This window comes from Aythya marila (assembly GCF_965140915.1).
Source record: "Aythya marila genome assembly, chromosome: 25".
Lineage (NCBI taxonomy): Eukaryota > Metazoa > Chordata > Aves > Anseriformes > Anatidae > Aythya > Aythya marila.
Genome location: NC_139066.1, coordinates 6,014,640 through 6,031,868, shown reverse-complemented (window position 1 = coordinate 6,031,868; position 17,229 = coordinate 6,014,640). Strand labels below are relative to the sequence as shown.

General features: G+C 71.6%; 4 protein-coding genes across 9 annotated transcripts in view; 2 read left to right on the top strand and 2 right to left on the bottom strand.

Moving 5' to 3' along the window:
- Positions 1 to 123: 123 nt before the first annotated feature.
- Positions 124 to 9,407, bottom strand: NFE2L1 (NFE2 like bZIP transcription factor 1). Of its 3 annotated transcripts, none has more exons than XM_082779205.1 (6): positions 9,356 to 9,407; positions 8,295 to 8,806; positions 4,986 to 5,201; positions 4,341 to 4,430; positions 3,805 to 3,966; positions 124 to 3,362 (listed from the first exon to the last, which is right to left on the bottom strand). In XM_082779205.1, exons 2-6 carry the CDS (start codon positions 8,802 to 8,804, stop codon positions 2,019 to 2,021), a joined length of 2,322 nt encoding a protein of 773 aa, XP_082635331.1. In that variant the 5' UTR covers positions 8,805 to 8,806; positions 9,356 to 9,407; the 3' UTR covers positions 124 to 2,018. The 3 variants fall into 3 exon arrangements, with proteins under 3 accessions (XP_082635331.1, XP_082635333.1, XP_082635332.1); XM_082779207.1 differs by having other exon boundaries at positions 4,986 to 5,168; XM_082779206.1 differs by lacking the exon at positions 9,356 to 9,407 and adding an exon at positions 9,126 to 9,199.
- A 1,404-nt stretch (positions 9,408 to 10,811) lies between these two features.
- On the top strand, positions 10,812 to 12,849 carry COPZ2 (COPI coat complex subunit zeta 2). 3 transcript variants are annotated; one of them, XM_082778790.1, is made up of 8 exons: positions 10,812 to 10,846; positions 11,206 to 11,274; positions 11,385 to 11,466; positions 11,563 to 11,654; positions 11,719 to 11,774; positions 11,892 to 11,969; positions 12,230 to 12,281; positions 12,360 to 12,849. In XM_082778790.1, exons 1-8 carry the CDS (start codon positions 10,826 to 10,828, stop codon positions 12,453 to 12,455), a joined length of 546 nt encoding a protein of 181 aa, XP_082634916.1. In that variant the 5' UTR covers positions 10,812 to 10,825; the 3' UTR covers positions 12,456 to 12,849. The 3 variants fall into 3 exon arrangements, with proteins under 3 accessions (XP_082634916.1, XP_082634915.1, XP_082634917.1); XM_082778789.1 differs by having other exon boundaries at positions 10,813 to 10,846; positions 11,176 to 11,274; positions 12,360 to 12,848; XM_082778791.1 differs by having other exon boundaries at positions 10,813 to 10,846; positions 11,176 to 11,274; positions 12,519 to 12,558.
- An 847-nt stretch (positions 12,850 to 13,696) lies between these two features.
- Positions 13,697 to 17,176, bottom strand: CDK5RAP3 (CDK5 regulatory subunit associated protein 3). 2 transcript variants are annotated; one of them, XM_082778757.1, is made up of 14 exons: positions 16,977 to 17,176; positions 16,808 to 16,865; positions 16,539 to 16,670; positions 16,331 to 16,431; positions 16,200 to 16,248; positions 15,911 to 16,089; positions 15,596 to 15,732; positions 15,335 to 15,479; positions 14,950 to 15,060; positions 14,770 to 14,842; positions 14,533 to 14,621; positions 14,240 to 14,445; positions 13,964 to 14,135; positions 13,697 to 13,871 (listed from the first exon to the last, which is right to left on the bottom strand). In XM_082778757.1, exons 1-14 carry the CDS (start codon positions 16,980 to 16,982, stop codon positions 13,806 to 13,808), a joined length of 1,524 nt encoding a protein of 507 aa, XP_082634883.1. In that variant the 5' UTR covers positions 16,983 to 17,176; the 3' UTR covers positions 13,697 to 13,805. The 2 variants fall into 2 exon arrangements, with proteins under 2 accessions (XP_082634883.1, XP_082634882.1); XM_082778756.1 differs by having other exon boundaries at positions 14,770 to 14,845; positions 16,977 to 17,174.
- Positions 16,073 to 17,229, top strand: part of PRR15L (proline rich 15 like) — a 3,441-nt gene continuing 2,284 nt past the window's right edge. Inside the window, exon 1 of the mRNA XM_082778759.1 lies at positions 16,073 to 16,203. The gene's annotated coding sequence lies outside the window, so the exon portion shown is untranslated. The remainder of the gene's footprint in view (positions 16,204 to 17,229) is intronic.

The window sequence follows — 17,229 nt, the reverse complement described above, 5'->3', positions numbered from 1 at the left end:
AGCGGAGGGAGCCAGGAGCTGCTGGGGGTGGGCAGGACCCACGCAGAAAGGGTTTGGTTTCCCTGACATGCTTCAGCTTAAAAAAAAATACTAATAGGCAAATAAAAACCATGAACCAAATGCTTGTACAGTGAATAAGCCGTTTTATTTTTTTGTCCTGTGCTCACACAATCTCTCTTCTTTCCCTGACAGGTCACAGATCATTAAAATAAAGTATATAAGAGTAAAATAATTTAAAACATACACGCAGGGCTCCATTCCAACCTCCCCACACCCACATCGCCACCACTTGTGCTTCATCTCACGCGTAAGTAAAGCTGTTGGGTCGCAGGAGTCCGGGATGGGGGAGCCCCGCCGTGGCTGCCACGCGCCCTCGGGGCCACCCCGAAGGCAGCGAGCGCCCGCGGCCCCCCCACGCCGCACCCCGAGCCGCAGCTCCTTTCCCCACAGCCTGGAAAAGGTGTGCCCACGCCAGACGCCTTCCTTCTCAGCAGCCCTGCGCTGCCCCGGGCTGCTCCAGCCCCCCCGGCAGCAGCTCGCTTCCTCTGGCATTACCAGGTTTCCTCCGTTACCACCCGCGTCTCCGCGCCGCTCCCCTCAGCGCTACGCCCTCACCCCGTATCACATGCACAGGACTGGCTCCGAAAGCCATTTTAAGCTTTTCAGTTGCTGGTAAAGTCGGTACACTCCCAGCTGTGCTATATTGTAAATACAGCTTCTAGGATCGTCTCCATGGCGGAGACCAACAGTGATCAAGGCACTACCCCCACCCCCCTCCTTAAAACAAAGGAAGTCAGACCAACACCTAGGGACAGAAGAGAATCCTATAATGTGATCACACGGTTACACTGAATCTTTATGGCAAAGAGAACATTTAGCAGCTTTGAACGTTTGGGCTTCTCCCTTTTACTCAACACAAGCACTCTAGACCCTATAGGGAAAACAGGGCGGAAGCCCTACAAAATCAAAGCGCGGGTAAGGAACAGGAATCCTACCAGATGGCTAGTTCTAGAAGTGACAAGCCCGCGGCCCGGGGGAGGAAGGTGCCGCTCCTCGGGCTGTACCCGCCCCGCGCCCGCGGGCCCCGGCTGCCCCCACCCTCCCCACGTCCCCCCAAAGCGGTTCCTCGGCCAGTCAGTGGGAGAAGGCAGCGGCTGCATGCAGGCTACTGCGGTGCCTTCTCAGCTAACGCATCCCAGCACGGGGCTGGCGCGGCAGTGACATGCTCTGTGAGTGTGGTGGGGATGCGCAGCGCACCGCTCCTCTTAACCCTTCCCAGCCCCCCTCTCCTGCCCCCCAGGAAGGACTCACAGCCCCGCTCGGTGCCCCCAGGGCGTCACAAACCATGCATGGGGAACCCTAAACCCATGGGGAACCCTAAGCCCATGGGGAACCCTAAGGGCTCTCCCCCCAGCCCTGCCTGAGCTCCCTCAGACTGGAAAGGGTTAATGGAAGTCGCACCACTTGTGTGTTTCCATGTGTGCACTGGTCTGATCTAGGAAGGGATGTTGGTTAATCTGGAATTAAGTCAGGTCGAATCACACACACCGATGTCAAAACTGGTTCAGGAAAAGAAAAAAAAAAAAAAAAAAAAAAGAAAAACCCAACTACCTGAAATCACAGAACTTTGGAAGTTCAGAAAAATGTCTCTCCTATAGCTTAAGTTCATTTGCTTAAATCTCTTTCTTACTTAAAGCCAGTTTCTAACAGTAGTTTTTCCGCCTCTGCTGATCTCCCCACCAGTGATGCCAGCTTGATTCCTGCGCTCAAAGGATTCCAGGCTGTGGAAGGTGCTGGGCTCGCCAGTGCACTGTCCGCTCCTCCCCGTCCCTCCCCGCAGGGAGCCCTCAAACGCCGCGTGCAGCGCCCGCAGTCCCTCCTGTACACTGACCGGCAGCAGTCATGTTTGAGAAGATATAGTGGATAAGAAGGCATGAAAGTTCCTCTAAGCACTTCCAGGCTCAGCCCTTCTCCAGTTCTACCTTGAGCGAGTCTCCCGCTCCTCCCGCGTGCCCCCCTCACTTCCTCCGGTCCTTCTGTTTCCTCTCCTGCCGCCTGGCCTGCTGGTCGGCCAGGGTGCGAGGTATCAAGATGACGCTGCCGTCGCTGGCGTACTGCAGGGCGTACTGGTTGGGGGAGTAAGGTTGGCCGTTCTCGTCCCGCAGGCGGCCGAACACTTCCTGGTAGAGGTTCTGCACCTTTTGCTTCATCTGGCGGATGGACTTGAGGAACTCCACCTTCTCCCTGAGCAGTTTGGACTTGTCCCTCTGCAAGTCCTCCACGTCCCGTTCCAGGTTCAGGATGGTGTCCAGCTTCCTCTTGCGGCAGTTCTGCGCAGCCATCTTGTTCTTGCCTCGCCTCCTGATGTCTCGGATGAGGCTCAGCTGCGCCTCGCTGAGCTGGTACTTGGAGAGCAGCTCGTTGAACTCCTCCACGGGCAGGTTGATGATCTTGTCGTTGGTGAAAGGGATTTTCATGGCTCTGGCTCGATGCTCGTCCCTGCTCATCTGCTTGTCCAGGAACTCTGACGGTTTCTCCTTGCTGCTCTTCTTCCCCGCGCTGGGCAATTTGGGCTCCTCGGGATCCAGCGCCCCCGGTGCCATGTTGTAGGTGTGGTTGTGGCCAACGTGCTCCAGGTAAGGCAAGTAGTGGAGCTGCGACGGGTCCTGATAGCTCATGCGGCAGAACTTGCTGTACTCGGGCTGGTACCCAACTGCCCCTTCCGTTTCCTCAAAGTCCACGTTTTCGGAGTCTGAGCTGTAGCCGACAGCTCCTTCCTCGGAAAACGAGGAGGAGGAGGAGGAGGAAGAGGAGGAAGAAGAGGAGGAGGAGGAGGAAGAGGAGGAGGAGGCTTCTGAGCTGCTGAGAGAAGCAGGACTGTGGCCAGAATCCAGAGAAAGACCTGAGTCAGAATCAAACTCCTCTTCCAGCTGCGAGGCCTGCACCGGGTTGAAACCTTCCTCAATAGCCAAGTCCATCAGGCTGATCTCATCCAGCATGGCTTCGTCCAGCAGGCCGCCCAGCGGGTCGGGCAGCTCGGGGCCGGCCGTCTCGTTGACTGTGCTGTTCAGCTGCGGGGGGAAGAAGATGCCGCTCAGGTTGGTGGAGCTGAAGGTGGTGTTGAGGCCGGTGGAGTTGTCCGGCGCCAGCTGGAGCAGGGCTGAGCTGCCAGCCATGGAGGGGCTTTCGATTTCGGAGCTGAAGAGGGAGAAGTCCTGGGAGCAGCTGCCCAGAGAGGCCTGATGCAGGCTGACATTCTGATTGATGGGAGTGTTTGGAGCGAGGCTGTAGTTAGAAGCCAGCAGGTCCCCGCCTGTGCCGTTGTACAGGGTTTCAGCGGTCGTGTTGTTCACTTCCATAGCCTGAAAGACACGGGAAGCCCTCGGTGAACAAACCTCGCTCGAGCCCTGCCTTTTCCAGTGCCCTTCACCACCAGCACACGCCGAGGAAGAGAGGACAATGCTTCTAGATCCCAGGGAAGGAGCTGGAGCTATGTCTCCAGTGACCCCAGCATCGTCTGCCAGCTGCAGGAGGTTTACGACGCTGCCAGCAACACCCACGCGGGCACACGGTGTCACTGCACAGAGCGGGGCAGAACCAGAGCAGCTGCTGCTAACCCCAACCTGCAGCTCTCCGGGAATCAGGTGCTGGAACAGCCACTGAAGAGACTTTAAATGCAGCTGAGCCGTAACGCACGCCTGGAAGGACAAACACCTCCCCACAGACACCCCTCAGGATCCCCCCCGGCTGGCAGCAGCCGCCTCCGGACGCTGGTCCCACGGCACGGCCGCGGCGAGAGCTGACCTGCATCTCCATGATAGACATCAGGTCCTGCCACTGCTGCTCCAGGTCGAAGGGAGACTCGGTCTCCGGGAGGAGAGGAGACAGCAGGCTGCTCTGGATGCCCGTGGGCCGGCTCTCGCTGGGCACAGCTTCGCTCAGGGTGGAGACATCTGCAGCTGGAAACTAACCACGTGAGGCACAGTCAGTCCCCGGCTGAGCAGCCAGGAAGGCAGCCATCCCCGGGTGCCCTTCCACCTCCGCGCCGGCGACTGCTGCTCCTTTGTTCAAAGCGAACCGGTTGCAGTTATTCCTCCGCAGTTCGCTATGAACTAATTAGAAGCAAAGCCAGAAGTCTTTAATTAATTGTGACCACCCCCCGCCCCCCGCCGCTACTTTTGCGGGCGTGATGCCTGGAGCCTCCTTACGCAGCCTAACCCAATTTGCTGCCCGTTCTGCGGTCTGGGCTGGGGGTACGAGAGGCGCTGAAACCCCAGGAGCTAACGAGCACCGTCCGCAGGCTGCCGGCCGTCGCCCCCTCTGCAGCCACCGCCGCTCACCTCCGAGTTCTCCCCGAAGGGGAAGGTGGCCTCCAGCAGCCTAAGGCACTCCTCCAGGGACAGAGCTGTCTGATCCTCCGCGCCAGGCACCTGATGCAAAACACAAGCGATCGTAGCCCCAGGATTAGGGAGGTGGTGATGAAAAACAAGCTCCTACAGCACAGCTTTATTGCAGCGCATCCAAAAAGAGCCGGAGGCCCCACCCAGTGCTTCGCAGCCTCCATCCTCCTGCTCCGGAGAGTGTCAGCGCTGCCCCTGAGCGCGCCGGGGGAGGGAAGGGAAGGCGCTCCCCGCGAGCCTCACCCCCTGCCAGCGCCAGCGCTCGGTTTCAGGCTGGAGGGGACTGCGCCTGCCTACGCTGCACCACGCCACTGCCTCGCCACGCAGCCCAGAGGCACAGCGCGAGCCAGCAGCCCTCGTCCTAGCGCCACGCCGCCAGCGCCACGGCCGTCACCCTGCCCGCCCCGCCGCAGCTCCCCGGCCCGGCAGGCAGCCCAGCCCGCGCCTCCCTCCGCCGGGTCCTCCCGGGCAGCCCTCGCCCTGCAGAGCCCCGCACAAAGTCACGCTCAATGCCACGCTCAATGCCACCGCACCGGGCCGCGGAGCCGGGCGCTGCATCGCCGCGGGCACGGCCGCGGGCGTTACCTGCGCAGGGAAGCTCTCCCCGGTCTCGCCATCCACTAGCAGGTTCCTGTCCAGGCCCTGGCTCCCCGCGCTCCGCCAGCCGTCCCCGCGCTCCCTCCCATCGCTCAGCTCTTTGTCCACTTCGCTCTCCTTCTGCCGGTGGCTGTAGTCAAAAATCTCTCGCCCAGCGCCGAGATCGATATCCTGTCTCCACAGGATGTCAATCAGATCGATGTCCTGAAAGGCACACAAGGTTTCCTGGGGCAGGGGCCGGCCCGGGGCCCCCCGCGCCCGGCCGGCAGCCCCCGGCCCCAGCCCGTTCCCGGCCCCGCTCCCGTTCGCACCATTCCTGCGGCGGGGCGCGGCGCCCGCTGCCCATCGCAGCCCGGGGCGCGGCCTCCCGGGGGCGGCTCTGCCCCGGCCCCGGCCCCGCTCCCGGACCCTGCCTCTGCCGCTGCGGCGGGGCCGTGCGGGCGCGCTCCCCATGGCGGGGGCGGCCCCGGTGCGGCGGCGGCGGCGCAGGGCGAGGGGGCGGCCGGGCCAATGTGGCGGCGGTGGCGGCGCGGCGGCCGCCTTGCATCAGCCCCGTGGTGCGATCCCGGCCATTTGCATACGGGGAGGGGACGGGCGGGGAGGGGACGGGGGGGGGGGGCAGCGCCGCCGCCCCCAGCCCCGCAGCCGCCGCCGCCACCTGATGCAACCCGGGCGGCCCCGCTCCCACCCGGCCCCGCCGCCCCCTCGCCGGTACCGGCCGCACCCCCCCGGTGCCCCCCCCGGTTCCCCCCTCCCCCCGGTACCTTTCTCATGGCCCCAGCTGCCGCCCGGGCCGCGGCGCGCTCCGCTCATGTTCCCCGGGGGGGGCGGCGGGCCGGGCTGCCCGGGGCGCGGCGCCGCGCTCGCATCCCCGGCCGGCGGCGGGAGCCGCTCCCCGCCGGTGCCGCCCGGTGCCGCCCGGTCCGGTCCGGTCCCGCCGGCCACAGGTGCCCCCGGCCCCGGCCCCGCCCCGCCCCGCGGCCCCGCTCCGGCCCCCGCCGCCCGCCCGGGCCGGGCTGCGGCGCGCCCCGCCCGCCCCTCCCCCGCCGTTACCTTGGCTGCGGCGCCGCCGGGCCCCGCCCCGCCCCGCCGGGATGCGGCGCCGCCGGGCCCCGCCCCCTCGCCGCGCCCCGCCCCCGCCCCGCTCCCCGCCGCCAATCCCCGCCGCCGGCAGCCGCCGCCCCGCCCAATCGGCAGCCGCGCGGCGCGGAGCCCCGCCCCCGGCCCCGCCCCTCCCCCCCGTGGCGCAGCGGGGCCCCGCCCCTCCGGTGACCGGAGGGAGCCGCCCGCCCCCCCCCCTCCCCCCCCTCCGCCGCCTCCCCCGGCTGCGGCACGGCCCGGCCCGGCCCCACCCCCTCGCCCCGCGGACGCCGCCGCAGCCCCGGGGCCGCGGCCACAACGGCCCCGCCGCGCCCCCCACCCCCCCCCGGCCGCACCGGGCGCGGTGACCTTGGGCCGCGGGGAGGCCCCGGGGCCGGTTGGCGGCGCGGCCCCGCCCCGCGGTGTCCCCGCGGAACCGCTCGGGGCCGGGATCCCCGGGACCGGGCCCGGGCCCGGGGCTTTGTCCCCGCAGAGCCCCGCGGGACCGGGAGCCGACCCCGGGAGGCCGCGCCCCGGCCCCGGCCCGGCCACAGCCGCCGCCGCCCGGAGCCAGCCCCGCACCCACCCGGCCCCACCGGGCGCGGAACGGGGCCAGGCCCGGCGGGGGAGGGGTGGGGGGGGGGCGTTACAACGGCACGGGGCGGGGGGGGGCACCGGGGCAGGGCCCAGAACCGGGACTCGGGGCTCTGGAGCGTCCCGGCAGCAGGCACAGGCCCAGCCCCGGGGGGAGGCGGCGCCGTGCCCGTGCCGAGGTGGGGGGGGGCCGGGCAGGACCTCCCTGCCCCGGTGCCACCGGAGCCTCCCCGGGCCCTGAGCCTGGAGCTAAAGACTGGGAGGGGGAGGGGGGCCGGGCAGGGCGGCACAGCCCCCGCGCCTCAACGCGCCCAGCAGGACGGACGGACGGAGGGACAGACAGACGGACACACGCCCAGACACACCGTGGCCGTGCTCCGCCCGCCTGGGCTGCCCCCGGCTCCCCCCCCCCGGGAATCCCACCCTGAGCCCGCTTCCTCCGAGGCTCTGGGGCAGGCGCGGCCCCAGCCAGGAGCCGTGGGCAGGGGAGGAGGAGGAGGAGGAGGAGGAAGAGGAGGAGGAGGAGGGGGAGGAGGAGGAGGAGGAAGGGCAGGCGGCGGCACCGTTCCGCAGGCCGCACGTGACCTTGCCCAGGGCACTCGGAAGCTTCCCCAGCAGGGAGCTGCCGCCCGGCCCTGGGGGCGCCTCCCGGGACCCCCCCACACAGCGGGCGCGAGGCCCCGAGGGGTTGGGGCTCGGTGCCACGGCCCCGGCCGCTCGCCCTGCGGCAGCGCCCCCCGAAGCACCAGCCACCACTGGCTCACGCCGCTGCCTTTCCGCGGTGCCCGGCCTCCTGCTCAGCCACAGCCCCGTGATGGGCGCTCACAGCAGCCCCGGCAGCCGCCCGCAGAGCCCCCGGCACCCTTTGGGGACAGGCAGCGGGGTGGCTCCTGCCCTCTCCCTGCCCCGACTCCTTGGCAGCTCCCCTGAGCCCGGACCCGACCGATTTCTGAGACAACAGCAGCGCTGGGAGCGGCCGGCGCTGCAACGCGGCACCAACGTGCACACAGCGTGGCCGGGGAGACGTCGAGGCTGAGCGCGCCGCGACAAAGAACCCGTGCCAAAAAGGAACCAGAGGAGCAGCGAGCAGGGACCAGGGCTCGGTTGCGTCACAGCGTCTGAAAGGTTATGCCCAGGCAGAAAAATAAACCACTTTCCAGTTCACCTCTCCCCACCCCTCTGTGATGAAAACCAAGCCATAAACATCTCAACTGGATGAGCTCCAGAGCCGAGTAACCCAACCACCCCGCCGACACCTGGGCCGGGGCTGTTACCCAACGCCTGTGTTTATTTCCCGGCGTTGTTTTATCGGTTTCACAACACGGAGCTACGTGCACACGCCGCGGCGCTGGCCCCGGCCCGTTCTCCCCTTCCAGTACCACTCTCAGACCAAGAACGAAGCCAACAGAAAGGACAAAAACGGCCCCACGCACACCCAGGGCCTGCGCCCGCACCGTGCCTCAGCCCCACCAGCTCCCGGGCAGGAGCCCGCCGCTCCCACGCGCCAAGCACACGCAAAGCACCGCTCAGCTCCGACGGACACCGAAGCAGCGAGGGCCAGCCCGGCCCGAGCTCCCCAGGAGCTCCCCCTCCGTCCCCCCGCGCGCCCGGGGAGCCACCTACCTCTTTGGTCAGGTCCCCGTTCACCGGGGGAGCCACCGCTCCCAGGTCCTCCAGCTCCTCCCCGAAGCCCTGCTCGGCCCCGCTCTCCCTCACGCCGCCGTCGGGGCCGCTCCCATCCTGCAGGCCGCCGCCGTTCTCGAGGGCGATGCCGGCGCTGGGCTGGGTGCCGGACACGGAGCCCTCGGGGTCCCGGTGCACCAGCCAGGCGCTCACCTCGGTGGTGGGCACCTGAAACCTGTCCAGGGCCCTGACCTGGTTGAGCAGGCGGCGCGCCGTGAAGTAATAGTCCAGGTCTACGCTCTTGGGGTGGATGCCATAGCCGTCCAAGGTGTTGCGCAGGTTGTGGAACTGGGTCTGGGTGTAGGCCGAGCTCTGCCCGAGGATGATCTCCCGCAGGGGGGGCAGCTGCGAGGTCAGGTAGGTGTCCACGTCCACGCGGACACCGATCAGGCTGAGCAGGATGGTGAACTGGATGAGGCCTTCAGTGAAATATTTCTTCAGAGAAAGCATTTCTGGGGGGGGGGGGGTTAAAACAGAACAACAACAAAACAACAACAATAAAACAACAACAAAACAACAATCAAACAAAAACACCACCACCACCACCACCACCACCGGGCCCCCCGGGCCGCCCCCGCCCGCCAACAGCCCGGTTTGGGCTCCCGGAGCTCAGCCCCGGGCCGGCTCCTGCGGGCCCCGCCGGGCACCGGCACCGGACAGGGCCGAGCTCGGGGTGCCCGGGGGGGTTCCGGGGGGGGCGCCCCCGGTCCCGCCGCGCTCCCGAGGGGCCGAGAACAGCCCCGGGGCCTGCTCCCGCGGCCGGGTCCCCACCTGCGGCTCGCGGCCGGGCCCCGCCGGGGCTCCTGGGCCTCCCCCCCCCCGCAGGGCACCGGGAGCACGAGGCCCCCGCGGCCCCTCCCCGCCCCGCCCCGCCCCGCGGCCCCCCCCAGGCCTCGGCCCCGGCCCCGCGGGCCCCGCCCGGGCCCGGCCGGGCCCCCCCCGCCCCCCGCGGCCCCCCCGCCCCTCGGCCCCGGCCCCGCGCCCCCCCCGCCCCCCGCTACCCGCTCGCCGCCGCCGCCGCCGCTCGCTCCCAGCCCCGCCGCCGCCGCCGGCCCCGCTCGCGCTCCCCGCCCTGGCCCCCGCCTCCCCCTCCCGCCTCGCGCGGCCCCTCCGCCAATCGGCAGCCGCCGCGGGGAGGCGGGACCGGGCGGCGGCCCAATGGGCGGTGGCGGCGAGGCGTCGCTCCCGCCCCCGCCGCCGCCGTGAAGGGCAGGCGAGGCGGCCAATCGGCGCGCGGAGAGAGACGCTGGCACCGGAGCTTCGCCCGGCGGCGGCGCGCTAGACCAATCGGCGAGGAGCAGCCACCCCGAGAGACCCGCCCCTCGCGTCGTGACCGACGGGGCGGCCGCCCAACGGGACGCGAGCCTTCGGCGGAGCGACAGCGGCAGCCGCCAATCACACGGCGCTCGGCAGCCAGCCGCCGGGCCGGCGGCTTGAGTGACAGCCGCGCGCACCAATCCCCTCGGCGCGGGCACCGCCCCGCCGCCCCGCTGCCGTTGCCATGGCGCCGCCCGCCCCGGGCCCTCTCGGCCGAGGCCTGCGGGGAACCGGGGCCGAACCGGGCCCCGCCCCCCCCCGGCTCGCTGAGAACGGCCCCGGGAGGCGGCCCCAGCCCCGGCCCCGGCCCCCGGTGCCGTGAGGCTCCGCCGCGAGCGGCTCCCCCACGGGGGGGGCGTCCCGGGGGTCCCTGAGGCCCCAGCGCCCTGTCCCGGGGCTCCCGGCGCAGCGCGGGCACGGCCCGGGGCCCTCCCGGAGCCCGCCCGGGGCCCCCCGGGGCCTCCCCAGGCCGCCGTGGGGCCGGGCCCGAGGGGCGCTGCCAGCAGCAACCCGACCCCCCCGCGTTATTTTTAGCCCCCCGCACGAACACGGCCGGGGGGGGGCAGGGGGCTCGCGGGAGCTCCCCGGGGCTGGGCTGCGAGCGGCAGGGCCGGGCCCCATCGCCAGCCCCGTTCCCGGCCCCGGCCCCGGCCCCGGCAGCAGCCCGGGGCGGTTGGGGCGCAGCCGGTGAGTCACCGGCAGGGCACGGGAGCCCGGGGCAGGGCGGGACCCGGCGCGGTGCCGCCCCCCCCCCGGCCTGCAGCGGGGGCACCCACTGGGGGAGCCCAAACCCGGCACCCCCGGGGTGAGCCCAGAGGTGGGGGGGGGGCTCCTCGCCCCCCTGCACCCCCCCGGTCACTGCCCTGCCCCAGTGCCGGTGTTCGGGGGGGGAGTCCCCGGGGAGCGGCCCCCCCCCACAGCAGCCAGGCACTGCAGCACCTTGGGGTGCAGGATCCCGGCCGGGGGGGGCCCCGTGCCCACCCCTCCCCTGCTGCAGGCGGCCGGGGGGGGGTCAGGGGGACACCGGCTGCTGCCGGGACAAGGCCGGGGGCAGCGGGGCCAGGGAAAGGGCCCGGGGGGGGCCGGGCCGGGCTGGGAGAGGCGACGTCAGCGCCGGGGGGGGGAATGGGGGGGCTGCCCGGGGCGGCGGAGCCATGGAGCCCACGGGGCTGCCGGTACGGGGGCAACGGGGACAGGACGGGAACTTTGTGCAGCCAGCGCAGGACGGGGAGGAACGTGTGGGAAAGGGAGGGGGGAATGGGGGGGGGCAGGGGAATGGGGGAACCCCAGAAACGGTGGGAAATGGGGAAACTTGGGAGTGGGGGGTGACATGGGGGGAGAGGGGAGGGGTGGGGAAATGGGGAGAAATGGGGAGAGTGGGGGGGGGGGGCAGGGGAGTGAGGGAAGGTCCCAAAAAACAGAGGGGGGGGATCCCAGAGGGACAGGGGGCTGGGGGGGCACCGGTGCCCCCAGGCAGCGCCAGGCAGGCCCCAGCTGCAGCCAGTCCGGGGGGGCTGAGCCCCTGCGCCCCCAGGAGCCCTCCCTGTACACGGTGAAGGCGCTGCTCGTCCTCGACAGCCACGGGCAGCGGCTCCTGGCCAAGGTGAGGCCCGGCCCTGGCCCCGGCCCCGCTGCCGTGGCTTCCCTGCTCCCTCCGGGGGGGTCGGGGGGCTGGATCCGGTCACCGTGCTGACCCCCCCCCATCACCCCCAGTACTACGACGGCAGCTTCCCCACGGCGCAGGAGCAGGCGGCCTTCGAGAGCAGCGTCTTCAGCAAGACCCGCGGGGCAGGCGGTGAGCACGGGGGGAGCCTCCGCGCCGGGGGGGGGGCTGCAAAAGGCCTGGGGACATGGCGGGGGGACAGGGGGGATGCAGGACGTGTCGCCCCAGGGGAGATCGCCTGCCTGGACGGCCTCACCGTGGTCTACAGGAGCAGCAGCGACCTCCTCTTCTGCGTGGTGGGGGGCCCCCAGGAGAACGAGGTACGGGGGGCTTGGGGGGGGGGGCCGGACCCTGTGGGGCCGCGCTGACGCCGCTGTCCCGCAGCTGATGCTGTCGGCCGTGCTCGGCTGCCTCTGCGACGCCCTCGGCCTCGTGCTGCGGTGAGTGCCCCTGGGGGGACCCTGAGGTGGGGTGGGGGCAGCTCGGCCCGGGGGACGCCGTGGGCTGGGACCCAGCGCGGGGACCCACGTGGGGACCTCCCGGGGGCTCGCCCGCAGGAAGGACTTGGAGAAGCGCTGGCTGCTGGAGAACCTGGACGGGGCCCTCCTGGTGCTGGACGAGATCGTGGACAGGGGGTGAGGCCGGGGGCAGCCCGGGCCCCGTGGGTGCAGGCAGTGGGAGGCTGTGGGGTGAGCACCGGGGGGGCTGCAGGACCAAAGGGGGGGCAGCCCAAATGCGGGTGCCCAGCTCGCCCTGCTGCAGCAGCCCCATCCCCGAGCCTTTGCCCAGGCCCCAAAAAATGCCCGGCACGGGGAGGGAAACTGAGGCAGGGCGAGGGAAACGGGGGGGGACACAACCAGCACCCACAGGACAGTGCTGGCCCCGCTGCCCGCAGGGTGATCCTGGAGAGCGACCCACAGCGCGTGCTGCAGCGCCTGGGCCCGCGGGTGAGTGCCGACCCCCCCCCGCTGCCCCCCACCCCCCACCTCCTCCCTGCCCCCCCCCCACCCTCAGCCTCTCCGCAGGCCCCCGAGCCCGCTCCCTACGGCTTCGTGCTCTTCGACTACCTGGCGGGCAGCCACGAGCAGGGGGGTGCGGGGGGCGCCGACCCCCCCAAGTAGAAGCACCCAGGGGCTGCAGCCCCCCCCCGGCGGCCCCAAGCCAGCTCCCACCCCCGGCGTTAGGAACAGCGAGGGAACCGCTCAGGATCCTGAAGGAGACCGGGTTGGCCGCCCTCCTGCCCCCCCCTTGGGCCCCCGTGGATCCCAAACGGCTCCGGGCTGCCCCTGGGGCTCCCCCAGCCGCTCGGCTCCGTGCTCCCCGAATAAAGCTGCTGCCCCCAGCGCCCCCATCCCCACCTCTGCCCCCTCATTCCGGGGGCTCAGCCCTGTCACGACCCCCGCCCGGGGCAGGGCCGCACCGCGGGGCCCCAGCGGGACCCTGGGGGGCTCGAGCCCCACCGGGGGGTGCCCCCAGCCCGGTGCCCGCACCCGTGGGGGGCTGTGGGCCGAGCACCGGGGGGGCTGCCGGTGGCTGTGGGGTGCCCATCCCGGTCTGTCACAGCCACACGGCACCGGGCCGGACCCCCCCGTGCCCCCCCCCACCCCCCGGGACCCGGCTCCCCTCCCCCCCCCTCCCCGCTGCCGCCGCCTCTCGCGCGACGCCCCCGGCCGAGCCCCGGCGCTGCTTTGCATAGCCCCGCCCCTCTCCGCCCCCGCTCCTTATATGGCTCAAGGCCCCGCCCCCTCCCCGCCCGGCCCGCCCCCTCCCCGCCCGCCCATTCGCGGTCCTGCGGCGCCCCCTGCCGGCGGCTCGGGGCAGTGCGGGGGGGGGCCGGGCCGCGCCCCCCGCCCCGGGACCCCCGGGGCCGCCCCCCCCCCCCGGTCCCCCCTCCCCCGGCCCCGCGCAGCTGCTCCGCGCCCGCCGTGATGGATGGCCCCGGCCCGGCCGGGACGCGGCGGCCCCGGGCAGCAGCTGGCGGCGCTGCCCCTCCGGGGGGCGGCAGGTGGCCGCGCACAGCCCCCACCCCCCCCCCCCCTCGGTCCCGGGGACCCGGCAGGGGGGGTCTCGGACCCCGCGTCCCCTCCCGGGGGGCCCCGGAGCTGGGGGGGGCGGTGATGGATGCCCCGGCCCCGCCTGGCCGCGGTTTGTGTCCCGGGGGGGGAGATTTGCCCCCCCCCCCCCCCTCCCGCAGGGCACCGACAGGGAAACGGGGCCGGGGGGGGATCCGGGAGGGGGGGGCAGCTCGGGGCAGGCCCCAGCAGAGGGGAGGCCCCGGATTGCGAGCAGTTCTCTCACCCCTGACCCCCCGCCACAAAGACCCCCCCCCAGGGGCACAGCGAGACAGACACAGGGACGGGGCCTCTGCTTTATTGAGCAGCGCCCAGCCCGCGGCCACCGGGAGCTGGGGAGGGACAAAGCGGAGGGGGGGGCCCAGGACCCCTCGGGGGGGGGCCCAGGACCCCTGGGGCTCATAGGCAGACCCCCATCAGGTTCACCGGCCGCCCACCGTAGCGCTTGGAGATGTCGGCCTCGATCTGCAGGACAGAGGCTGGGTGAGGGGGGGGGACAAGAGGCAGGGGGTGACAGAGGTGGGGGGGCAGCCCCCCAGCCCCCCTCCATCCCTCACCAGCCGCTGGAGCTCCCTGGTCCTGTCCAGCAGCCGGTCCAGTTTGGGCTCCAGGTTGCCCTGCTCGGCCAGCGCCTCCTGCCGCTTCTGGCCCAGCGCCTCCCTCTTGGCCAGCAGCAGCTCCGCCTGCCTCAGCTTCTGCTGCAGCAGCTCGCTCACGCGGTCCACGTACCTGCGGGGGGGAGGCAGCCCCTCCGTCACCCCTCCATCACCCCCCTGCCACCCCCAACCCCAATCCCTGGCTTCCCCCCCCCCGTTTCCCCCCGCTGAGGCGACCTGGGGGAGGCGAGGATGGTGAAGAGGTGCTGCATGCGCCGGGTGCCCAGCTGGCCCAGCAGCGCCCGGGTGCCGGCCAGCAGCGAGCCCACGTGGGCACTGCTCTGGCCCTGCAGCGCGGGGGGGGCCAGCTGGAACTGGCTGGCGGCCAGGACGTCGGCCTCCTCCTCCATCTCTGCCAGGCGCTGCGCCAGGAACAGCTCCAGCTGTGGGGACAGCGCTGATGGGGGGGGCTCTGCCGGCACCCCCCCACCGCATGGGGATGGGGCCCGAGCCGCCCCCGCCCTGCTCACCTCCATCAGCTCGTCCAGGAACTGGTTCCGCGTCTCGGCGAGCTCCAGCACCGTCAGGGCCTCAGAGCTGCAAGCGACCCCCTCGGGCACTGGGGGGGGCAGAGAAGGGAGTGCCACGGCCCCACAGTGCCACTGGGCCCCCTGCCCCCCTCCCACCTCTAGGTCTGCACCCAGGGCACTGCAGGCAGGGGGGGCAGGGGCTGTGGGGGGTGTGGGGCCCCTCGTGGCCGTGCTCACCCTCAGTGCCAGCCTCCAACACCGCGATCTGGGCCCCGTCACCGTCACCATCACCCCAGTCAATGCCATCGTCCTGCTGCAAAACAGAGGGCACCCAGTGAGGGGGGGCACCCAGTGATGGGGGGCACCCACAACGCCCCCGGTGCCCCAGCAGGGCCAGAGCTTGCACCCAGACGTCACCTGGGGGCTGGGCTCCAGCGCGATGCCCCAGTCGATCTCGTCCTGCGCCCCCCCAGTGGCAGCACCGTCGCTTGCCCCGCTCGGCTCCAGCGTGAAGTCTCCCCAGTCGATCTGTGGCGAGAAGGGCAACGACCCCCTGAGCCCCCCTGAGCCCCCCGAGCTGTCCTGCCCCTTCCCAGCTGGGAGCCTCCCCTGTTTCTGCTGGCAGAGGCTGCCCCACAGCCGCCCCCATCCCCTGGCCACCAGACAGCCCTGGTCCTGCCACTGCTCCCCGGCAGCAGGATCAGGGGCTGCAGGAAGGCAGCGGGAAGCTGGGGAGAGGTGGATCTCTGCTGGTCACTGCCAGCCTCCCCAGCCCGCTGCAGCACCTCAGGGCCGCACGTACCACGTCCTCCTTCGGCTGCTCCGGCACCTCCTGCACCTCCGGCCGCTCCACGCGCACGGGCTCCAGCCCCGTCCTCCACTCGTACACGGTGGTGTTGCCTCTCCTCCCCACGTGCCGCAGCAGGGGCAGCACCGGCTCTGCCGAGCTGGGGGACGCCGCAAAGACTTCAGTGTCAGGTGCAGGGCAGGGAGCCCCCAACGCCCCCCGCCCCAGCAGGGTCCCACTGGGAGCCACCCCCGGGTGTCGTGGTCCCGCACCCACCTCTCGCAGACAAACTCCACGCAGGCCTCGTACAGCTCAATGGCCTCGGTGAGCGCGCTGGCTCCCGCCCCGATCTCGGAGAGCAGCGAGGGCAGCTCCTTCACCAGGGCCAGCAGCTCCTGGCGCACGTTGTCCCCCTGGGGGTGGAGCAGGGATGTGTCGGGGTAGGGAAGCAAAACCCAAACACCCCCGGCAGCTTCACCCCCTGCTCCCAGAGCTGGGCAGGGGCAGAGGCATCGCCCTCCACCCCCAGCTCCCCCCACGGGCAGCGCGGTGCTGTGGGGACACCCCTGGGACACGGGGCCGGGGACTCACAGTGATGCCGTACTGCTTGCAGGAGGCGTAGAAGCGCTCACGCAGCTCAGCGGCCGCCAGCTGACATTCCTCCTCGCGGCGCGCGAAGTCCTGCTGGGCCTGCTGGCAGCGGCTGATCTGCTTCCGCAGCGCGGGGGCCTCGTAGCTGACGCTGCGCACCAGGAGGCTGGCGAGCTCGGCTGCGGGGCGGTGGCGGGGCCCTGAGCTGCCACACGGGCCCCGGGCACCCGGAGTCGGCTGCGTGCGGCCCATGGCGGCCCCCCCCGTGCGCCCCCTCCCCAGGGCTCACCCAGGTAGGTGTTCTCCTTCTCGTAGAGCGCCACGATCTCCTGCCAGTCCTGCGGGGGAGCAGAGGAGGGGGGTGGCAGGGCCTGGGGCTGCTGCCGGCCCCTCCCGGTGCCGGTGCCGGTCCCCGCTCACCTTCATGCGCTGGGACGAGTAGCGCCCGAAGAGGTTCCTGGTGGAGGCCTCGGTGCCCCGGAGGATCTCCACAATGCGCAGGCAGTGGAAGTAGTGCAGGGCTGCAGGGGGAGACGCTGTCACCGGGCTGTCCCCGCACCGGGACCGGGACCGGGACCGGGACCAGGACCGGGTCGAGCCGTTCCCCGCCGCACGCGCGTGGTCTCACCGCTGCCCGCCAGCAGCTGCCGGATCTCCGGGTGCTCGGGCATGTCCCGCAGCGCCGCCTCCATCCTCTGCCGCACCAACCGGGCCTGCGCCTGCCACCGCCGCCCGCAGTGCCGCCGGTCCAGCAGCCAGTCTGCGGCACAGCAACGGGCTGCGGCGGGCGGCACCGGGGCACGGGGCCGGGGGGGGGCGGTGACGGCCCCCTGACGGCCCCGGTACCGGGACGGCCCCAGTCCCCAGCTCCCAGCCCCGGCCCCGGCCCCGCCGTACCGAGCAGTTTGCTGGTCTGGATGTCGATGGGCACGTCCCGGTAATCCTGCGGCGGGGCCTGCGGGCGGCACGAGGGGGGAGGGCGGAGGTGGCACCGGGACCGGGACCGGGACCGGGACCCTGCCCCCGCCCCCAGTCCAGTCCCGTCCCCGCCCCCCCCCCTCCCCACCTGCATCGCTGCTGCCGTTGCCGCCGCCGCTGCCGCCGCTTCCGCTTCAGCTCCGTCCGCCCCGCCCCCCTGGCAGCCAATCCCCGCTCGGCTCCCGCCGCGCAGCCAATCGTGACGCGCCCTGCCCGGCGAGCTCCGCCCCGCCGCCAATCACGTGGAGGCGGCTCGGGGGCGGGGGGAAAGAGCGCCACGCGCCGCTGTTCTGATTGGCGGAGAGGAGGGGGCGCCTGACCAATAGGAGCGGGGCTCCGCC